The following is a 19,356-nucleotide window of genomic DNA, read 5'->3' on the forward strand; positions in this document are numbered from 1 at the left end:
ACATGGCCCCGTTGTCTAACAGATTTGCCTAATAGAGAGCTTTAAAGTAAGGGAAGCAAGCGGCTTGCATCTGGGTCTGCGCCTGCACAGTGCTGCAGCCTGTAATTCTTACGTACACAAGCCGTTTGCACTCCCTAATTTAAATGTAATGCTTAACCTGCACATGCTGTCTGCTAGGTGGTAACAAAAACAGTGACCACATTCCTGGACAATCACTTTCAGGGATGCAAGAAGGCCTCCATTCCCAATCATGGCTTGAGGCATAGTGTAACAAGCTGTGGCCATTGCCTCATGCACCCTGACCACTTCAGGCCCAAAGCCCAAGCCCACATTTGAGGACGCAGCTTGTTGTTGTCGGTTCTATTGCGTGGTGGCAAAGACATTGAACTCAAGGTGAATTGAACCCCCTGCAAGCTCCATGTGCCTTGATTTTAGTTGCTGAAGGTACTATATACCATGTTTTGCAAGACATTCGATGTTGACACATTCCAGTAGCAACATAGAAAGAAGAGTTCTTAGGGGTGTGCGAATACCGAATAGGATATCTTGAATTTAATTAAGAAAAAAATGCTGAATATCAAATCAAGTAAGAAAAATTTTTCGCAAAATTGTGTGTTTACAAATTTTCAGCAATAAATCACTGCTGCACATGCTTGGGAATTTCCTAGCATTGCATAATAAGAATGTAAATAACTTAGCTACATAGAAATCAACATATACAGTACAGTCTGCTCCTATTAACAGGAACTCCAAATTAGTATGACAGCACTCATGGTAGCTCAGTTCTAGTATATGATGATACGGAAAATATTTCTTCATATATTCATAAATATATATGATAAATATTTTATGTATAAATAAATAAAAAGTATATTTATATATTTCCTTCTGAAAAACCACGCTTAAATAACAAGCTTTCGGTCTCTCTTGGCGAACCTCAGTAGCTGCCATTCCTCACCAGTCCATCATGACACTACGGAGTACTACCCAACACCACGACATGTTCCCGTGGAATCACACGGTGCCACACATACCTATTACATAGTTTCCACCGCAACCTACCTGTCTGTTACGCCTGCAGTTCCCGAGGACATACGGCGTGCTTTTGTCACCACTGCCCACAGTGAGCACCATGTTTTTCAGCATATCCAGCACCTCCAGCACCTCGACCACTTGTTACGGATGTAGAATAGATTTATTTACAGTGAAATGGTAGAGAAGACATGGGACAGTCCGAAACAGCCAATCACCCAAAAACCTCACGCCACTTTTTCCTCTTCAACACTCCTTCAGTGCAGCGTTACATTATCGTTATATGTGGTATCGCTATACTATATGTATTCGAATCTAGGCCAATAGATTTTTTTAAAATAATCATATGCCAAACTTTAGGGTTGGCTCAGATACGAGTATTTTAAAAGATGCTCCTGTTTATAATCGAAAATGGTAAATACGGTGCATAGCCAGTGCCATCCAGAAAAATCAGTACCAGCCAACCGAAGCACACAAGGGACGTCACCATTTTGAGTTGTGTCGTATCGGTGTGTGGCGGGGCGTTATTGTAATGGCACTAGAGAGGCGATGGCACTATAGTGGAGCTTTCAAACAAAACGTGCTAGCCGCAGAGGCATCGTCAAACACTCAAGCTGGGACAGGCTTTGGCATCGATGAGAAAAACTTCCGTCATTGGAGGGGGAAACAGGTGGCGCTTTTTGCGTGCGCTGCAACGAGGAGACGACAGCGATAAGGAAGATAAGCATGCCATTAGGAGGAGCTGCTCACCGAGATCGCGCCGCATTTGAATGCATACGAGTCATGCCGCACTGTCTGCACATGCGTGAGTGCACGGACGCGAGCTTGCATGCATCTGCAAGAGTACGAGCATGCGTATGAGGCTAGCAGCGATAATGACGTGGAGTCAGCTCAGCATGTTCATATTAAATTAATGCCGTTTTCATTTTGTGAACGCTGTCCTCACTTCTTTGTTTGGCTTACATTCAAGGTAAGTTTTTTATTTTGTCAGGCTTCGGACAGTCAGAGGTCAGTTTAGAATTGGGGCCGGCATGGATTCGAGTAAATACGGTAAATGGACTGCGCAGTACATATTCAGTTTGAGAGTTGAATTAATAGAGTATTCGCACACCCCTAATAATTTTTTGCTCATAATGCATGCACTCAATTATGAAATTATGCATATGCTTCAAGCCTCCATCTGAAATTTTTATGAAAAAGTAGAGCATAACCGACTAACCAATAAATGTATAATTACTCTAATTATATTAACTCATCAGAAAATTCTTAGGTCACCATCCTACCACCTTGTCTTTCTTGCAGTGGAGTGTAGAGTGCCTTGGAATCAAGCTGTGTAACTTTGACACACTTATAGAGAGTCCACTATAATTTGCGCCCAAGGGGGATAAGTCTACATTAGTGAGAAACGGACTTGTTTTTGCTGCACTTTGTTTTCTCCGCACACAATGGATCAATGCACATGACCCTGCAGAGAATGCAGCGCACGCAAAAGTGTCATCACATGCAGGGAGAGGTTCATAGCGATGTGGCCAATCCATTTTAAACAGGCAACACAGAAAAAAGGGACGGCCATGAAGCATTTTCGGCAACAGCAATCTCTTCCGGTGCTTTCCTCTCTTTGCTAAACAAAAATGGCAATGGCCTCACAAGTGTGCTGCAATTGCAGTTTATGCAATTTCAGCGGGCAAAAAGTATACCCGAGCTAATTGTTTAAAATGCGAAGCATTTCTTGGCAAACATTTGCCACTGACATTATTTATCAAGCCGCCTGCGTCTTGGTGCTCTCATGGTCGTTTCGTTAACTTGGTAGGTACCAAAATTGGCATAGTATGACAAAAGCATATGATGAACATAAATGATAGGTCATGACAAATACCACGACATGTGTCATGTAAATCATGAAACAGCCGCCTACCTCTTGGTGCTCTCATGGCGGTTTCGTTAACTTGGTATGTACCATAATTGGCATAGCAATGACAAGAGTAGGACGAACATAAATAATAGGTAATGACATGAATGTCTTGACATGCGTGTCATGTAGGTCATGAAACAGCCGCCTACATCTTCGTATGTACCAAAATTGGCATAGTATGAAAAGGTGACAAACAAATGATAGGTCATGACTTGAATGTCATGAGTGTCATGTAGGTCCCGAAACAACCGCCTAGGTCTTGGTGCTTCCATGGTCATTTCGTTAACTCACTAGGCTTCCCGCATACTGCTTCGCATAATATCAATTCCCACAAGGTGTGAGATCTGCCGGCTTTATCTCTGTTAGCACTAAAGAGAAAGATGATATGAGGACGAGCGTCCTAGCAGATTTCGTTAATGCAATGTTGCAACTTGGCGACGTTGTATTGTCAAGAAATATGAAATGCATTGAATAGTATAGGCGACGTTGGGAATATGAAACTAGTTCACTGTACCGAGAATTTTGCCTTGGGCTTTCAGGTTTGTCTGTAGTTCATTTACTCATGTTCTCTTTAGTAGAGGGCCAATTGTATAAAGCTTTTCACAAATTGTGACAACAAATTATAACATTAAGTGAAGCAAACAGACAGCAACCAATCCTCAGAAAGCAGAGTTGGGAAAAGATCTTCCTAACAAACAGCACCAGACAAGTCATGACAGACGGGAAATAGCCGACATGAATGCTTCCAACAACTGACAGCTTATTGAAAGGTCACACCTGTATGTATAGATCTTTTCCCGCAACTTTCTCAATTAACCAAGTTCGTTAGTTAATTTGGGTTTAATGGCACAAAGGCAACTAAGGCTATGCTGCGCCAGTCACAAGACAAAAGAAAACGCAATGTTAAAGCAGGTAAACCTGCATTACATTATAAATGGTCCAGATAACCAGTTCTCTAAAAAGTCGAACAGGTTAGTAAATCACACTCGGGGGTCATCTGCCAACATTAAGGCAGGGTGTAATGGTATATGTAAATTATACAGGTTGTTTAAAAACTTCACTCTGTGTGTTGATGTGTAGACATGTCATTAGGATGTGTATGACTAAGAGGTTCATAAACTAGAAGCAAATGGGTTGCCCGAGGGCCCCGAATTTTATTAGTCATATAAGAAGCCTACAAACACTGACACCAAGGACAACATAGGGGAAATCACTTGCGCTTAATAAATGAAATAAAGAAACGGTAAATTATTGGAAATGAAAGTGGATCAAAAAACAACTTGCCGCAGGCGGGGACTCTCGGTTAACCCCTTTTCTCATTTTTTCATCCACTTTCATTTTCATTATCGTTTATTTCATTTATTAAGCACAAGTAATTTCCCCTATGTTGTCATTGGTGTCAATGTTTGTTGGCTTCTTATGATATGTAAGAGGTCCATGGCATTTTTCGCAAGTTGGCAGGTTTTCTTTTCGAAGGAAGAAATTGTGCATCAGATGTGTCTGATCCAAGTTGACACAAGATCACCTCATAGAACCGTTGCTGGTGACAGCATGACTTCCACTCACGAATTATAGGTTTAATATGATGTAGCTTCTTGCTTAAACAATATCCCCATTCGTGTGTCTCAAAACTCGTGTTTGACATCAAAATAGTCCCATTTTGATGTCAAGGCCTTCTGAATCGCCTTGATACTATTTTTATATGGAAGAGTTGTGTTTCGTTTTTGTGCATTGCCATTGATGCGCATCTATCTGCTGCTTCGTTACCTCGTATCCCAACATGGCTTGGTACCCAGCAAAACGTAATTGATTTGCCTTATTTGTTTGACGTTAATGCATTCAAAATATCCCTTAGCAGGAGCTCCCATTCAGATTACATGTGTAGAGCCGTGAGTATGCTTAATGAATGTGTATATGACTGTTTTCGTGTTTGTCAGCGATGATTTTTTTAACTACAGTCCATACTGCGTAGACTTCGGCTGTGTAGACAGAGGCATGTTGTGGTAACCTAATACTTGTTTCCCAATGTTCCGTTACGGCCCCAACACCCATGCGTTCTTTGGTTTTAGAGCCATCAGTGTAACATTCCATGTAATTTTGATATTTGTCCTAAAGAGTGCGGAATTCTTGTATAATGTGTTCATGTGGGGTGTCTTCTTTAAATGTGTCAATGCCTAGTCACATAACAGTGCGAAATTGTACCATGGGGCCGAACGCTGTGGCTTTCTGGCAACCTGGAGGACTTCACGAGGAATGTCATAATCCTGACAATATTGCTCATATCACCGGACAAGCGGCTTGATCATGTTCGGTTTATTTTTATAGTGTAAGCATGAGTTGCACTGTGTGACAATGTTGAAGCATATGTGTTGTGGTTAGGACTGAATTCTGAGTACGTAAGAAAAAGTTAGTAGTACTCTGCGCTGCTGTTAACGAGGTTCATCACAGTCAACGTATAAACTCTGGACAGGCGATGTTCTCTAAGCACCACATGCCAGTCGTAGTCCAAGGTTATGAACTGGATCAAGTTGTCGGATGTAAGACTGTCTGGCTGAACCATATATTATGCTACCATAGTCTAATGTGCTACATACTAAAGCGTGGTATATGTGTAGCAAGCATTTATGGTCCGAGCCCCAGTGCTTGCAGGATAGGACTGAGAATGTTAAGTGCATTGTTCACTTTAATTTTAACACTTTATGTGTGCGAGGACGTTGAACTGTTTTATCAAAAAGAACACCCAGAAACTTGTGTTCTTGTTTTACCAGTAGTGTCGTTTCCTATAGCTTAAGGATCGAATCTGGTTATAGGCCTCTTTTCTTGTGTAAAGACAACACTAATAGTTTTTTCACTTGAGAAGCAAAAACCGTTTTCGTATGCCCACTGCGTTAGTTCATTTAATGTAATTTGAATTTGCCATTCACAGGTTGCCAGGTTCGATGCACAACACGCAATTTGTAGATCATCCACATATACGTACATAATGAATGTGTTACAGAGGATGCAATTACATGATTTACCAAGCTCATTTTCACCACAAAAAGTGTTGCGCTTAATACGCATCCCTGTAGCACATCATTTTCCTGAGTGAATGCATGTGACAGCACCGTTCCTAAACGCACTTGGAATGTTCGGTCTGACATGAAATCAGCTAGACATTTGAGCATTCTACCGCGGAATCCTAAATCTGCCAAGTCCCTTAATATACCGAACCTTTATGTGTCGTGCGCCTTTTCTAGATCAAAGAAAACAATGGGACAATATTGCTTGCGCAGAAAGGCCGCACGTATCGTGTTCTAGCCGGACTAGGTGATCCATTGTAAAGCAACCTTTCTTGTACTGATGGTTATCTAGCAGGTTATCAGTTTCAAGGACGTATGTCAATCTTATGTTTATAATGGCTTCATGAGACTTTGCAAGGCAACTTTCGAGGCAGCTTTCAAGAAAGGAATTATGATGGCTTTCTTTGGGCATTGGGCATTTTTCTCGTTTCCCAGCTTATATTTAAAGAAAAAACGAAGCAAGGTTTCAACTGCATTAGGAGATGGATGAGCGAGCATTGTGTAATGTAATCCGTCTAGACCAGGTGCTGTTTTTTTGTCAGTAGCAAGTGCTTTAATGATTTCCAGTATTGTTAAGGGGGCATTCAATTTCTCTGAACTTCCTGTGGTCGGAAGCTTTAGTTTTTCTGCCAATTGCTTTATTTTGGAAATTTAGCAGAATAGGTTACTGAGCTTGATGTCATGAAAGTGCTGCCCTAATATGTCTGCTTGTTCTAAATTTGTTTGCATGCCTGGGGGTGAGAGTATGGGGACAGTGTAAGAACTGTAGTCACCTCTAAACTTACAAAGCTGATCCCACATTCGTTTGGATGTTATCAAGGTATTTATTGACGATACATTGTTTTTCCAAGACTGTCTTTCGGCTTGTCTGTGTGTGTACCTAGCTTTCGCTTTTTTGAAAGAGATCATCTTCTGTTGGGTATTGCCAAAAGAGACCGATGCTTTGTTTTGTACTTTTTTTAGTTTCTGTGGATTCATCTGTCCACCATGGTATTAAATTTTTTTCCTAAGAAGATGGAGGATTGTGGGATCGTCTGTTCTGCTGCAGCAAGTATAGCAGCAGTAATCTTTTTGTTCATTTGATCTATATTTAGATCAGCGGATATGTCATCCTGACTGGCTTTTTCGCTGAAGAGAGGCCAGTCTGCTAGATTAAGCTTCCAACGAGGTGATCTCGACAGTATTGTCTGGAAAGGAGGTAACTTTTTAATGATACCAGGCATATGGTCACTACCATAGGAATTGTCGATGACACCCCATTTAAAATCGTTAAAGAGAGATGGGGGGGCCCAGTGCCAGATCTAGACAGTTCATGGCTCCTGTGCTTGGGGAGCAGTAAGTTGCAGCACCAGTGTTTAGAAGGCATACCGTAAAAACCGGAATATAGGTCGAACTTTTTTTCAAAAAAACCATTGCGAAAAGTCGACCCTCGTCTTATATACCGGACATTGGCGGAAAAACTACGGAAGTCTTGCAACAATGGGCGGATGAAATAAACAGCCGCCATTACCATCAGCAGCAGCACCAGAAGCGTGGCGACATTGTGGCACTGCCATTTTGAGTTTCCATTGTCAGAGTTATATTGGTTAAAGGCTGCTTTTTCAGATTTTGTTTCAAAATGAGCAAAAGCCAGCTGCAATTCACCGTCACCTTCAAGAAAAAGGCGATTGAGTACGCAGAAGCCCACGGCAACCTGGCAGCACAGTGCAAATTTGGAGCATCCAAAAAGAGCATTCGGTACTGGCGGAGGCAGAAGCAGAGCATTACAACTTGCAGCAACCAAAAGAACACATTTCGGGGGCGGACTGCAGCAGACCGCAGAACTGGAAGACAAGGCTTAGGAGTTCGTCCGGGAGCTGCATGTAAGATCGCTGCCTGTGACTGTCGAATGCATCCGTTTGAAAGCGGTAGAGATGGTGCACGCCTTTGGACTGTGCAGCGAGAAGCAATAGTCATCTGACTAGTTCGGATGACTCTGATCAAAGGCGTTGCTCTGATTCGGAGTGGCGCTTGCGCACTTCGTGCCCTTCTGTGTACCGTACACCCGGCCAATTTTTAACAGTATCGCGCGAGCATCGACCCGCGTTTTTGTCAGCACCTTATGATCACGGCATGGAGTGGTGAAACGGCAAAAGTAAGCGCATGTGTGCACATGCGCGTATCTCGTTTGTTTCGCTGTTCAGCGTCGTTAATAAGGTGCTGACAAGCACGCGGGTCGATGGTTGCGCGATACTGTTAAAAACTTGGCCAGGTGCACAGACGAGCAGCATTTAAATACTGTCACCATTGTGCAACCGGCTGAGTCTCATTTGTTTCAAGGTGTCTTTCGGTACTTTTTCCATTCAAAAATAATTCTTTTTCGGCTTATATTCCGGTCTGACCTATAATCCGGTTATTACGGTATGTCATTTGCTAGAATAAAATCGTCAAGTGTTTGTCCCTTGGTGTCAGTTGTTTTGCTACTCCATAACGTACGTGTTATGTGCATTAAAATCACCAGCTATTAAAAAAGGTTCATGTAGGTGGTTTAAAATTAACTTCAGATCTCTTACAGTACAATGTGAATGTGGTGGAATGTATATTGAACAAATGGTGATGGTTTTGTGTGCTAAAACAATGACAGCAATGGCTTCTATGTGACTACTGATGGCAACTTCTCTAACTACAATACCACTCTACAGAACAATGGCTACACCGCCCAAAAGCCGGTTGGTCCGATTACGGTTGCGCCGTACAACAGTGAAGTCTTAAAATGTTTTTGTGCTTTTCGCCTAAGTTTGTTTCCTGTAAGCACAAGGAGAGAAGTTACTTAACATATCTTTGATGTCACCTAAGTTATGCAAGAGCCCTCACAGTTCCAGTGGATAATAAAAGCCATTTTGAAACTAAAAGGTAAAGATGACATTAAAAGTGAATGAGAATAGGAGACGTTCAGTGACACAGATCTAAAGAATGCTAAAACAAAGGAGCGATAACCTTTAGGTTATTGCTTTTTTATTTGACGTGGTTGTTGGGATTTTCTTTCTCTTTTTCCGTGCTCGATAGAGCGCTTGTCCTTTGGCGTCGACGTCACCGGGGTTTTTGGGTCGACTTCCATTGCGCTGTGAAGCGCTGGAGGACCGAGAATCGGGCACCGAGACACGTGTCTCGGGCCTTGGAGTTTGGATGATTTTAGGGCCCTGCGGGCCTGGTGTCTGCAAAACCTTTGAAGAGGATGGAGCAGCGCTGGCTGCTTCCACCATAGGGGCAGGAGGGGTCACTACGGGACCACTGTGTGGGCTCGCAGGACTCCCGAGGCCTCTGACACTGCCCCCACCTACATCATATCGGCATAACTTTTCTGTGAAAGGTGTGACAATCGCTTTTTTGCTTCAAAGAACAAGATTTTTTCTTTGACAGCTAGTGCAATTACGTTTTCTTTCTAGCAAGGGTAAGACCACGAGTAAGCTGGATGATCTCCTTTGCAGTTAACACAATGTAGGGAAGATGTGCAATTGTCAGATTGGTGATCGTTGGAGCTGCATTTAGCACAAGCTGTTTGTTCTCGGCATGCATGGGAAGCATATTCAAGCCTTTGGTATTTGAAACATTGTCTAGGATTCGGGATGTATGGTCCAACATTTACTTTTACATAACCTGCATCCAGCGAGGTAGGCATTACACTTGTTCCAAGGGTCAATATAACATGTTTTGTCAGGATTTCTTGGTCATTTCTGCGGATGACAAATCTTTGTGCTTTGGTAACATTTTGTTCCTGGAAACCTTCCAGCAGTTCCATATCGCTCAAGCCAATAAATTCTTCCTCCGATATCCCACCCCTGCTTGTATTTAGTGTTCTGTGTGGTGAAATTATCAGTATTGGTGATGAGACAGTGACAAGTTCCAAGAACTTTTGCGCTTGATCTGTCATTTACTTCTAGGAGGAGGTCCCCGCTAGACATTTTTGAGGCTTTGTATGTAGGTCCAATTTTGTCTTCTAGACACTTGGCCATTAGGAATGGGCAGAGCTTTCCTTGGTATGCTGTTTTTGCTGTGCAGTACATAGTATTTGGGAAATGATGGAGCGTTGCTCCGAAAAGAGAACTGGAATGATGCTTCGGTGCGGCATCTTTTCAGACACTGATCATAGACGCGTGCGTCTATTTGTCGTACAAAAATCCCTCACGTGACCTGATCCTAGGTGCCTAGGGACAGCATCGTTTAGGGATTTTTGAGAAGGCGCGATGCTGGCGCCGAGCGACGCCGCGGCGTGTTCGTCATCGGCGTGATCGGTCTCTGGACCGCGCGTTGTTCAACATTGCACATGTGATTATGCTTGCGTTGCTTGTGTGTTGGTTGTAGGTTGTGTGTTACTTGGCGGAAAGCCGTGAGTAGTGGCAGTGCGGCAGTGCGGCTTTGGCCTCTGTGAGCTCTGGCAGTACAGAATCTGCGTTGTGTGACCCGTGCTTTCTTGAGAACCCGGCGGTGGTGACGATTGAAATATCAAACTGGCCTAGCGCCTCGGCAGCGAAGTTCTGCGAACCGCGATGTGGCGTCGCCGTGTCCGACTTTGCTTAACGGACATCGAGGGATGTGCTGCTCGCTGCAAGTCGTGTAAATGCAACTGCGTCGACCGCCCACTGTTCAGCGCTGAATGTGCGTTTGGTGTGCTGTGCTTAAAACGAGTGGTGCAGTCGTGTAGCGGGGGCGGCGGAGGAGTAGAGTGGCTTAGGGGCTTCGTTTGCGCGTTCACAGACATGTGCTCCCGTCTTGGTCTCATTAGCGGCTGTCGCGGGATTGTGGTGTGCTAGCTCCTTGCCTAGTATAAAGTTTACGACGCTAACACACAGCATGTTCACGTTTTCCCGCGCTATATGTCGTTTGCATGACGGCCGATTAGAAAACGAGACTTATGTCTGTGTTCTTTGCGTTTGTGTGTTGTAAATTACTTTCTGTTGTGGAAGTTCTGGGAGTCTTATTACGCAAGGAGTGCGAACGTAAACATAAACACGTGTGTCTGAAATTTTTAATTACCCATAATACCCTTTACGACTGATAAGTGGGCTACACGGCCTGTGTGAATCAGCTACCGTATGTTGCGACGCTCTTCCGTGCGGTAGACGGATGCATGGTGCGCGTTTATTTCTGTACTGTTGTAAAAACCATTTGTTTATTCACTCAATACAAATGTACGGCTTCTTCGCCGCAGAAGTGGGAGGGGGCCGCTATCAGCCAGCATAGTATGTCCACTTAGGCGACCTGAGAGGCGGCGGGTGCGCGAGTGTATAATGAAAAAACTCTTATGTCCAGTAACAGTGGCCCCTTTTCACTTTTAGTATGCTTCACCGCGAAATAGTGGTGTATTGAGAGATAGATAATCGTAAAAAGCCTAATTATGCAACGTTTCTTTTGTAGCTTGCTACACCGCAATACCGGGGTGTAAATAAGCATTGTGCAGTAAAGCATACTAAGAGTGGAAAGGGCACATAGGTTTACACTGTGCTCATTATTTTCAATTGTGACATAATTTGCAAGTGCATCTATGCTCGCTGTAAGCTTCATGGACAATTCTTTGTACATTACAAATTCATATTGCAGGGAAGCTTACTAAAGCACATTCGCCATTATGGTACGTGTTAATCACCTTCAATGCAGGAGCACAATGCAGATTCTTGCCCCTGCTTTTGGCTGGACTGCACATGCTCTTTGAGAATTGATTCATTTCAAAGATTCATTCTTTGATTAAGCGTGAGACCTAGCAATGGGTAGCCCAAATATAGATTTGAGAAAACCAAAACGAATTCAGCTGTAAGAAGCTAAAGGGTTATTTTGGTGTAGACCAGTGGCCAAGTCCGGATATGAAAGAGGAGGAAGATAAGCCAAGTCCTTCCACTTCAACACTGGGAGGCCCAACTCCCACGAAGAAATACGAATCTTACTTATTTGACTTTTTTATGGAGATTAGTGACTTGCATTGGCAAGTGTTCACTTCAAGAAACACTGCATGAAGTAAGCTTCCTGCGCATATTTCACCAGCTACTGCATCATTGTTTCACATTATGAAGCTGCAATTTTCTTTATGCCACAACTTGCCCAATTTTGTGTTTTGCAGCAGGATGTTAGCCATGCTATTACGGCACTTAAATACTCATGAATAGTAGTAGAGAAAAAATATATAAGAAAGCAGTGGCTTTTCGTGTGTAGACTATGCATACACCTGGTGCTCTTATGGTCATTTTTTCCTCTCTGCTAAACCATTCTAAACAAGAAAACTTTGTACACATTTAGTTTATACACAGACCACAACTAAACCATAGGTATCGTTGGTAAGCAAAGTATATTTATTCGGTGACATTTTCTGCAGCCCTGCTATTGGACTTTCCTTCCTTTTCAGCTGTGCAGGTTCATTGTTTATTATTTATTTATTCATGCTGTCGATCCCATCAGGGATCATAACAGGAAGGGCATACATAGTTATCTTGCAGTGTAACAATAATAATTAGCACAATAATAAGATTAGACATATTAGACATGCAGTTAGCAGAGGCAGACAATGTACTAGGCAGAAAAGTAACGTTACACACTGTAATAATGTTACGAGAAAAAAACAACAGGTAATCAAAGGTAGAAAATTTACAAAGGTGAACAAAATGGTAGGCATAAATTATACAATAATGCATAGCATTAAATTTAAGAGTAACAAGGGGTAATGAGGTAGTCTGTCAAATATCTATGGTGGTAAGCAATAATTACAACAGGAAAAGAAGTAAATTTGCGTAAATAGACAATAGTACTCAGTAATGGCAAGTAATACAAGTTATAAAAGTGAGGTATACACAAGAGGTAGTAATCCATAAGATACGTTTAAGGTGTCGTTAAAGAAATTGTTATTATGTACACAATCTAATGAAATAAAATGGCACAAAAATAGATGGTGACACAGGTACATCATAATTGTGAAGCACGCAATTCATTTTCGGCTAATGTCAAAAAAGTAAACGATGGGCTGCCTGTAATACTAGGGTCCAGCTTATTCCACTCACGTGTCATTAAAGGGAAAAACGAATGCTTATGGCTTTTCGTATGAAATGAGTGTTCGTTTAATGATAGTGAATGTTTATGTCGGGTGAGTCGTGTTTGTGCTAAAGATAAGTATTTGGAACTGTCTATTTTCAATTCATTATGAATAAGTTGATACATAAATTTTAATCGTGCAAGCTTGGCTCGTTTTTGTAAGGTCAGTATACCGGCCTGTTTTAGCAATTCTGTGGGTGAGTCTGTTAACCTATGTTTGTTGTAAATATATCTTAGTGCCTTCCTTTGAATTGCTTCTAGTTTGTTAATGAGTTCTTTGGTGAAAGGAAACCAAACAACGTTAGCATACTCTAATACAGATCTGACAAATGTGTTATAAGCTAGTAGTTTTGTGTTTGGGGGTGCTAGTCTAAGACGTCTGTTCAGGAAAAACAATTTTTTTGTGCGGTCGAGGCAACGTTGTTAACATGGCGCTCCCATCTGAAATCGTGTGTTAATGTTAAGCCAAGGTACTTGTACTCCTTTACTTTGTTAAGTGTGGCGTTATTTATAGTGTAGTTAAATTCTGATGAGAGCTTTTTTCTAGTAATTGATAAAATAGCTGATTTTTTAATATTTAAAGTCATTTGCCATTCGTTACACCATTTGTACACAAGTGACAAAGCGTCGTTCAAGGCCACATGGTCATTATGAGAATTGATTACCTGATATAGAACACAATCGTCAGCAAAAAGTCTAACGTTGACTGGAATATTAGAAGGCAGATCATTAATGTATATGAGAAATAAAACTGGAGCCAGAACACTTCCTTGTGGAACTCCGGATCTTATGCTAGATTTCATGGAATATTGCTGGTCGACTTCTACAAATTGAGTGCGGTAAGTAAGGTAGTCTTTGATCCAGTTCAGCATAGGGCCCTTTTTCAAGGTAAGAACTGATGAGACAGTTTGACAATTTTAATCGTTGAAAGACTTGGGGAAACCTTTTTCGGGTTGTTTTTTGTTGGTTTCAGACTCTGCACATTGCATTTTAAGGCGTGTTTTCTGCGTTTGTTGCTTTGTCTTTATGGGCAGGGCATGTCAACACTATTTACACCATGTCAAGTTTGTGGTGCCATAGACTGTTCTTAGATGGAGTCTTGCCCTTTCATTCTGTACAATATGGTGTCTGTTTTTTGTGGCCAAGGTGGTTTTACAGCGTCACACCAAAGCTTGAAAGATTGCTACCCACTGCTGGTGGCATGACACATGCGACATTTCAATAAAAGGAAGTCTGTCACTTAACTTGTGCACTGGTTGTCTTTTGTCTCTTTGAATTGCAATTTGTTGCCTATATTTGCTCTTTTGTTGCATGTCAGATTAGGAATGGCTATTATAATTGACATTTGACCATATGGCACACAATGTGGATGATATGTAATTGCAATATATGGCCACCATAAATATAATAGAAGTTAATAATTCAAGAATAGTGCCTTTGAATGGTGGTGCAGCCATGAATTATGGCTATAAGGTACCAGCGCTGCAGATAGCACTGCTTGTGCAGAATGTAGTTCAACTCTACTATACTTTCAAACATCATTGTTTTTATCTGCATTTGTATAGCTCCAGTTTCTGTGAACAACACACATCTGGTGGAAGAGTGGCTTGCACCTGCAGTTGGGTCCAATGAATAGCCAAATTTCTGCACGTTTTCATGTTATTTGCATATTAGTAAAGGCAGTTGTTTTTATAGTAGCCCAGTGTAGAAGCCACTGCAGGGTGTCAGGATCTCGTACACATCTTCAGCTTTGCAGGGGACACAGCATCTGGCACATAGTTTGTCACAGGCCAAGTATTCGAGGCAAGTTGAGTTTACTCACTAGCAAAGGGAGAACCAAGCTTGTTGGATATAAAGTAAACTGCCTGTATACTCATTGGCCTTCTTCATTTCGTGTGACATATGTGGTTATAGTGACCATGTTTTAAGCACTTCTTGTCCAGCAGTGGTCGTTTGCTTTTGAAACACTCAGGATAGCTTTCATCAAGCTGGACAGGACTAACACTGAAAAACCAGCAGATGTTAATTGTCGCACTTATCATGCAAAGCTTCGTACAGTACGATGAGGACGTAAATAAATGAGGGTGTTCCTCAAGGCCTTGTAGTACATGTCGCGAGTTTGGAGCAACATGATGTATAGCATTTTTTGATCGCATGCTATAGGTTTAGCAGGTGTGGCCATGGTTGAAGTGCAGTGCAAGGTCAAGAAAACATATCTATGAGCAGCACCCTGGTAAAGGAGACTCTGGGAAAACTAGTGGGAAGCCTGTTGAACATCTGGTTGACCCACTTGCTGGCTCCATCAGGCAAAGTATGATAGAGAAGGAAGTCATCAACACATCAAAAGGTTTTTACATATAAACACTGTGCTAAGGTCATAACATGCCAACAAGTCTTAGCGTGCAGGCTATGCACGACCAACTACATATGCCTTCTGTTCGGACATTGCTCATTGTAACTAACAAGGATGGAGTGGACAAAAAAAGAACAGCAGCTCCATTAATTTGGTTTCACTGGTATCATCAGTGTTTTGTAAGTGTACATTGCCATACACCCCAATGCCTTCTTGGGTGACATCAGCAAGGACCAGCTTGAGCTATGGGGCAATAGACATCTTTACAAGCTAAAAATGCATGCATGCATGGAGAGCACATTGTGTCCAGAAAGTAGGCACTTCCACAGGGGCGCTGGAGAAGGAACAGATTATTAACAGTGAGCAAAGACAAGCTACTAAACACCCAGCACTGTTGCCATGTAACGACCTCTGAAACAATCCCTCTTAAAGAGCAAATCATCTTTGTGTATCTATAAAGCGGGCCGATGGGCAAAGCCCCTTCAGTAATGCTGCCAGCTTCAAAAGCCTACTTTGCACATCCTGAATGCTTCCTTCTTAGGACTTTGCTGGGTGCAAGCATTCTACTCTCCAAAAGCTGTCATTGAGAGCACTGTTGGTTTGGTGGCATTACACTTCAGAAGCGATTGCAACAAACCTCCCCTCCTAGTTGGCCTGGATGCTCACGGTGCTTATGAAGCAGCACCATGAGGCAAGCAAGGTGAACGGATGCCACCAAGCCCTTGTTCGTTTATCACACTGCTCTGTTAGTAACAACTATGAGACTTGAAACCAACAAGCTCAAGTTCGGCACTCGCGTGGTTACTGCGGAGGATCTATAGAAAGCACAAAAACAGAAAGCTCAAGGGAAAGGATAAAGCACCATTTAACACTTAGTATTGCTGCAGCCCACCCCCTTCTTTTATTTTGTCTGGTCGTGCTACATCTTTTTACTATAGATAGACATGAACTTAGGTTATGTTCCCAATCAGTGTCCAATTTTTATATACACTATGTGCTGGTTCAAAGAGGCTCGAAACACTGCAATGGCAGCTTCAAGTAGAAAAGGTGCCTGGAAGAAAAAAAAAAAGCTGTGCTGCAACCATCTCGGCAACATCTTATCCCCTTAATAAAAATTGTGCTTTCATATCAACTTGAGCCCTCCAGTTTAGAGTAAAGTACCAGTGCACTTACGAACAATGAATCAATTCTCAAAGAGCATGTGCAGTCCAGCCAAAAGCAGGGGCAAGAATCCGCATTGTGCTCCTGCATTGAAGGTGAACAACACGAACCATAATGGCGAATGTGCTTTAGTAAGCTTCCCTGCAATATGAATTTGTAATATATGAAGAATTGTCAATGAAGCTTACCACGAGTACAGATGCATTTGTAAATTATGTCACAATTGAAAATAATGAGCACAGTGTAAACCTATGTGCCCTTTCCACTCTTAGTATGCTTTACTGCACGATGCTTATTTACGCCACTGTTTTGTGGTGTAGCAAGCTACAAAAGAAACATTGCATAATCAGGCTTTTTACGATTATCTTTCTCGCAATACACTAATATATCGCGGTGAAGCCTAAGCAATGTACTGCGGTGAAGCATACTAAAAGTGAAAAGGGGCCACTGTTACTGGACATAATAAGAGTTCTTTAATTATACACTCGCGCACCCGCCGCCTCTCAGGTCGCCTAAGTGGACATACTATGCTGGCTGATAGCAGCCCCCTCCCACTTTTAGTATGCTTCACCGCGTAACTAGAATGTACTGCGGCGAAGAAGCCGCACATTTGTATTGAGTGAATAAACAAATGGTTTTTACAACAGTACAGAAATAATCGCAAACCATGCATCCGTCTACAGCACGGAAGAGCGTCGCAACGTACGGTAGCTGATTCACACAGGCCGTGTAGCCCACTTATCAGTCGTAAAGGGTATTATGGGTAATTAAAAATTTCAGACACACGTTTTTATGTTTACGTTCACACTCCTTGCGTAATAAGACTCCCAGAACTTCCACAACAGAAAGTAATTTACAACACACAAACGCAAAGAACACAGACATATGTCTCGTTTTCAAATCGGCCGTCATGCAAATCACATATAGCGCGGGAAAACGTGAACATGCTGTGTGTTAGCGTCGTAAACTTCATACTAGGCAAGTAGCTAGCACACCACATTCCCGCGACAGCCGCTAATGAGACCAAGACGGGAGCACATGTCTGTGAACGCGCAAACGAAGCCCCTAAGCCACTCTACTCCTCCGCCACCCCCGCTGCACGGCTGCACCACTCGTTTTAAGCACAGCACACCAAACACACATTCAGCGCTGAACAGTGGGCGGTCGACGCAGTTGCATTTACATGACTTGCAGCGAGCAGCACATCCCTCGATGTCCGTTAAGCAAAGTCGGACACGGCGACGCCACATCGCGGTTCGCAGAACTTCGCTGCCGAGGCGCTAGGCCAGTTCGATATTTCAATTGTCACCACCGCCGGGTTCTCAAGAAAGCACGGGTCACACAACGCAGATTCTGTACTGCCAGAGCTCACCGAAGCCAAAGCCGCACTACCGCACCGGCACTACTCACGGCTTTCCGCCAAGTAACACAGAACCTACAACCAACACACAAGCAACGCAAACATAATCACGTTTGCAATGTTGAACATGTGTTGAACAACGCGCGGTCCAGAGAACGATCACGCCAAGGACGAACACACCACGGCGTCGCTCGGCATGGCTCGGCGCCAGCATCGCGCCTTCTCAAAAATCCCTAAACGATGCTGTCCCTAGGCACCTAGGATCAGGTCACGTGAGGGATTTTTGTACGACAAATAGACGCACGCATCATAGACAACAGAGGCTTGCACTGCCATGAGAAAAATGTGTGTTTGGCAACGGCGCCGACCACCCCACCATGGAGCTGAACACGGGGATGCGGCAGAGCTTGTGCACAAGTCTGCACGATGCCAGTCACACACCGTCACTACAACCAAATATGGTGTACCCAAGGTAGGATAGCCGCACAAGGTTTACCCTTGCCGACAAGGAGAAAGGAAGTAAATGGAAGAGAGAAGACAGGAAATGTCAAAAAGCGAGAGAGAGAAAGGCAAGGTTTGAGGAGAGAGAGACAGGAAAAGGAGACTGCCGATTCCCCTTAGGTGGGCCAGTCTGAAGGTGCCGTCTATGTGAAGCAGAGGCCAAAGACATGTGTTGCCTCCGCCTGGGGGCCTTAAAGGTCCAAACACCCAGCATCGGCTCGACTCCCAAGATCCCCTTTTCCCCAGACACGGCTAAGCCGTGCACGGTTATACGCGAGAGGTTCCAACCCGCATGTGCTCGGTACGTGGTGCCGGAACACACACAACGCCTGTGGGTCGAGGAACATATCAGCTCGATCCGCAAACAGTATTGTACTGCATGACGCTTCTAATAACTCAATGTGACAAAAAAAAAAAAAAAAGAACAGAAACCAACCTGCAGGTGTTGCTGGCTCGGCGACGATGTGGCTGTGTTGCGTTCATCCAAAACAAGTTGCCAGAACTGCATGAGCCACAAGGAGAAGCAGAGCTCTGTTGCAAGACATGTCTACTAGCTGCATCTGACAGGCACAAATTTCAGTACTGATTTCAAGCCATTACATCTGAAGTGGAGCTTGTTTATGCAGCAGCACTAGCTATACAAGGATGAAGAAAAGAGCACCACAACACAGCAGTTGTGTTGGCTGCTGCTTGTCAAATATGACCTTTCACTAACTCGACCAAGTTTCCCTACTACTTGTTACAGCTCCACAATAAAAAAGAACACAAAAAATGCAAAACAAAAGAAGTAAAGAAAGAAAATGAATATAAAAGTGTGGCTGATCTCTTGAGCATTTTCCTGGTTGTACATAACTACTATGCTCAGCATTTTTTTCTGCCAGCTGTGTTGCGGCAATAATTTTACAAAGCCATATATTTTGGA

General features: G+C 43.0%; 1 protein-coding gene across 5 annotated transcripts in view; it reads right to left on the minus strand.

Moving 5' to 3' along the window:
- The window catches only part of LOC126522364 (uncharacterized), an 81,426-nt gene that overhangs the window by 46,197 nt on the left and 15,873 nt on the right, over positions 1-19,356 (minus strand). For 4 of the 5 annotated variants that reach the window (XM_050171102.3, XM_055066381.2, XM_050171101.3 and 1 more), the window contains exon 4: positions 18,871-18,936. The exons of the other annotated variant lie outside the window; for it this stretch is intronic. In XM_050171102.3, coding sequence (XP_050027059.1) covers positions 18,871-18,936 — 66 coding nt within the window. The remainder of the gene's footprint in view (positions 1-18,870; positions 18,937-19,356) is intronic. 5 annotated transcript variants of the gene reach the window in all.

This window comes from Dermacentor andersoni, chromosome 6 (genome assembly GCF_023375885.2).
Source record: "Dermacentor andersoni chromosome 6, qqDerAnde1_hic_scaffold, whole genome shotgun sequence".
In the NCBI taxonomy this organism is placed as follows: domain Eukaryota; kingdom Metazoa; phylum Arthropoda; class Arachnida; order Ixodida; family Ixodidae; genus Dermacentor; species Dermacentor andersoni.